Here is a 3533-nt window from a genome sequence, read left to right as displayed (position 1 = left end):
TGGCAAGTGCAAGGGCCTGAGTTCAATCCCCAGTTCCACCAAAAAAAAAAACCCAACTACCTGGGATAAAAAACTATGTGCACATAATGAAATGTGGGAAACCACTCAATTTTTCCATTTATCTTCACATATATTAAGCAACTCATACTAAAAGAAACCCAATGTAGATTATATGAGAAAGCTTTTTTGTGTTTTGCTTTTTAAGTTGATTATGATCATTCTTTGTGGACATAAGGTAAAATTTCATATAAAAAATAGAACAACAATAGTAAATACATTGTAATTATCTTGTACTTTATTTAAAGTAGTTGCTCTGAGTACAATAAAAGTTTCTCCAATATTAACACAAGCCTCTTTAATGACCTAAGAGATACTAATAATGTAACTTATTAGCATTTTTCCTTTTTCCCTATTGTTTTATACCCATCCTAGTTCCTTAATTCTTTTGAACAATTTCTTCCCATTTCCAAATACCTGTTGTATATTTTCGTTCTTATTTACACTTTCAATTTTTCACACAAGAGACAATATTTTTACACATACGAGTCTCATTTCACTTAAGAGTATGATCTCAAGTTGCACCCATTTACCTTTGCAAGTTTTGAGTTTATCCTTTATCACTGAGTACTACATTGTATAAAAATGCCGCATCTTTTTTAAAATCTATTTTTCAATTTATGGGCTTTGGGGTTATTTCCAAGATTTAGCAGTGACATATTGTGCTGTGGTAAACATGAGTACGTATATACCGCTGTGGCATGGTGTTTTAAAATCTTTTTGAAAAGATACTAACAAGGGGAATAGCTAGCTGTATCAAATGGAACTTCTAGGTTTTGGATTTGTTTTGTTTTTACCAATCCCTATACTTAATTTCCACAGTAGTTGTACCCCCAGAAGTACAGATTGGTTCCTTTTTGCCTACTGCCCTTCAAGGCTTTGGTATTGATTGATTTCTTGGCGAAAATCATTCATTGTGGGGTAACAAGGAATCTGTGTTTTAATTGACATTCTCAGCTGACTTGTAATGTTGAACTTTTTTTTCATGTGTTTATTTGCCATTTGTATTTCTTCATCTGACAAACATATTCATTTCATATGCTCATTTTTGGGTTGAGTTCTTTTTTCTATTAAAATATTTATTTATTTATTTATTTATTTATTTATTTATTTATTTGTATTTTTAGGGAAGAGTCTACAGGGTGTTCAGGATCTCACCACTGGATTGGACTCCTAGTGATCTTCCTGTTTACAGCCTGTCAGGTGCTGGGATTACAGGCGCACACCACCACGCCTAGTTTCAATCATGGTTTCAGTGTGCCCTGGGGGCAGGGCTGGCACAGCAGGCCCAGGGATCGAACCTCAGCCCCTTAATCCACTAAGCTATTTGGCCGCCCCCCATTTTTTTAATTATATGTTCTAGGTAGAAGTTCTTTATCTCGGAGACAACTGCCTAAATTTTTTCCCCATTCTGTGGGTTATCTTTTCACTTTGTTGGTGATTTCTTTTGCTGTGAAAAAGGTTTTTTAATGAAAGTGAGATCCCAATTCTTGATTCTTTGAAGTATTTACCATGTAATCTGGGTTTTGCTCACACCTGTATCTTCAAATTTTCTTCCAATAGATTTATTGTTTCTGTTTTAATATTTAGGTCCTTGATCCATTTTTACTGTAGTACATGGTAATAGACATGGGTTTAATTTTAGTCCTCAGCATGTAGAGCCAGTTTTTTTTTTTTTTTTTTTTTTTTTTTTTTTTTTACCATCACTTTTCCTTTTATAGATATACTGCTCCATCTGGAAATCCAGGTTGGTGCCACCTAAGTGGGTTCCTGCAGCAAGGAACTTGAGGACGTCCTCCTCCTTCATTTGCAGGACATCAAGGGCTCCGGACATTGTGAAGTTTCCCTTTAAGTTACGATGGGAATCAGGAACAACGCCGTATGGACCCTACCGGGGAGCACGGAAAAAGCTAGAGCCAGTTTTTCTAGTACCATTTATTAAAGATGCTGTCATTTTTTTCCAGGGAACATGTTTGACCCCTTTATCAAAGATGAAGTGGCTGACTGTGTTTGTAGTTGTGTCTGTATCTTCTCACCTGTTGCACTGGCTCTCAGCTCTGTTTTTTTGCCAGTACCTTCTGATTTTATCACAGCATTGTAATACAGTTTCACATCAACAATATCATGCCTCCTACCTGCCTTTTTTTTTTTTTTTTTTTTTTACCGGGGGTTGAACTCAGGACCCTGCACTTGCCAGGCAAGCTCTTATTCTATTGAGCTATGTCCCTGGCCCCTCTACCTTATTTTTGTTGACAAAGACTGCCTTTGCTATTCTAGGATTCTCCTGGTTCCATATGAATGTTAGGAATATTTTCTCTAAATCAGTGTCATGCTAATGTTATTTTGATTTGGGTTGCATTACATCTGTATAACCATTTTGTGGGTAGGGCCATTTTCAATGAGCAAGGGATATTTTCATTTTCTGATATCGTGTTTGATCTCCTTTTTTAGTATATTGTAACTTTCAGTGTATAGATCCTTTCACTAGATTAATTCATAAGGATTTTATTTTTTGGATGCTATTGTGAAATGTGTGGTTTCCTTAATTTCTCAGTGAGTTTGTTCTTTGTATACAAATATCCAGCACTGCTAGCTACTAAATTTATTAAATCTAGAACTTTTTGGTGAAGTTTTTGGGGTCTTCTATGTAGAGTATCATGTTTTCTATGAATAATGATGATTTAACTTCTTCCTTTTCTATTTTTATTCCTTTTATTTATCTTTGTCTATTGCTCTGGCTGGTGTTTCAAGAACTACATTGAATAAGTCATGATAGTGAACATCCTCGTCGTATTCCTGATTTTAGACTGAAAGTTTTCAGTTTTTGTTCATTTAATATGACGTTGGCTATTGTTTTGTAAGAGATGACTTTTATCAGATTGAGATAAAGATCATCTATTTTAATTTTCTGTAGGATTTTTACCATGAATGGATGTTGGAGTTTGTCAAATTTTTTTCTGCATCTATTGAGATAATCAAGTGATTTTTGTCTTTGGCTCTGTTAATGTGGTACATCACATTTATTGACTTGTATGTTGCAACAACTTTGCATACCTGGAATGAATTCAATTTGGTCTTGGGGTATCATTTTCTTGATGATTTGCTGCATTCTGTTTGCCAGTATCTTACTGAGGATGTTTGCATATATGTTCATTAGGAAGACTGACCTATAGTTCTCTTTTTTTGAATAGGTGTTTCTTTGGGTTTTGTATCAGGGTAATACTTGCCTCCAGGAATGAGCTAGGGAGTATTACTTCCCTTTCAATTTCTGGGTTCCTCTAGCGAGGCTGGTTGCTCAACTTACAGTTTAGGGGCATGGGCCAGGCTCCTGAGTTCCTCTGGCCAACTAGTTGCAGAGTTCTGGGCTCTTCCTGTGCTGGTTGCCTGTCCTGTGGTGTAGGGGGATGGGCCTGGAACCTTAGTTTGTTTTTTTTTTTTTTTAATAATTTATTATATGTTCTAGAGAAGTCATACTT

General features: G+C 35.6%; 1 protein-coding gene across 1 annotated transcript in view; it reads left to right on the top strand.

Annotated features, from left to right (window-relative positions):
* Positions 1-234, top strand: part of LOC111812279 (zinc finger protein 709-like) — a 12310-nt gene extending 12076 nt beyond the window's left edge. Inside the window, exon 5 of the mRNA XM_023699996.1 lies at positions 206-234. Coding sequence (XP_023555764.1) covers positions 206-234 — 29 coding nt within the window. The remainder of the gene's footprint in view (positions 1-205) is intronic.
* The last annotated feature ends 3299 nt before the right edge of the window (positions 235-3533 follow it).

The sequence above is a fragment of the Octodon degus genome, unplaced genomic scaffold (genome assembly GCF_000260255.1).
Source record: "Octodon degus isolate 3935 unplaced genomic scaffold, OctDeg1.0 scaffold00119, whole genome shotgun sequence".
Lineage (NCBI taxonomy): Eukaryota > Metazoa > Chordata > Mammalia > Rodentia > Octodontidae > Octodon > Octodon degus.
This window is presented reverse-complemented; position numbering and strand designations above follow the sequence as displayed.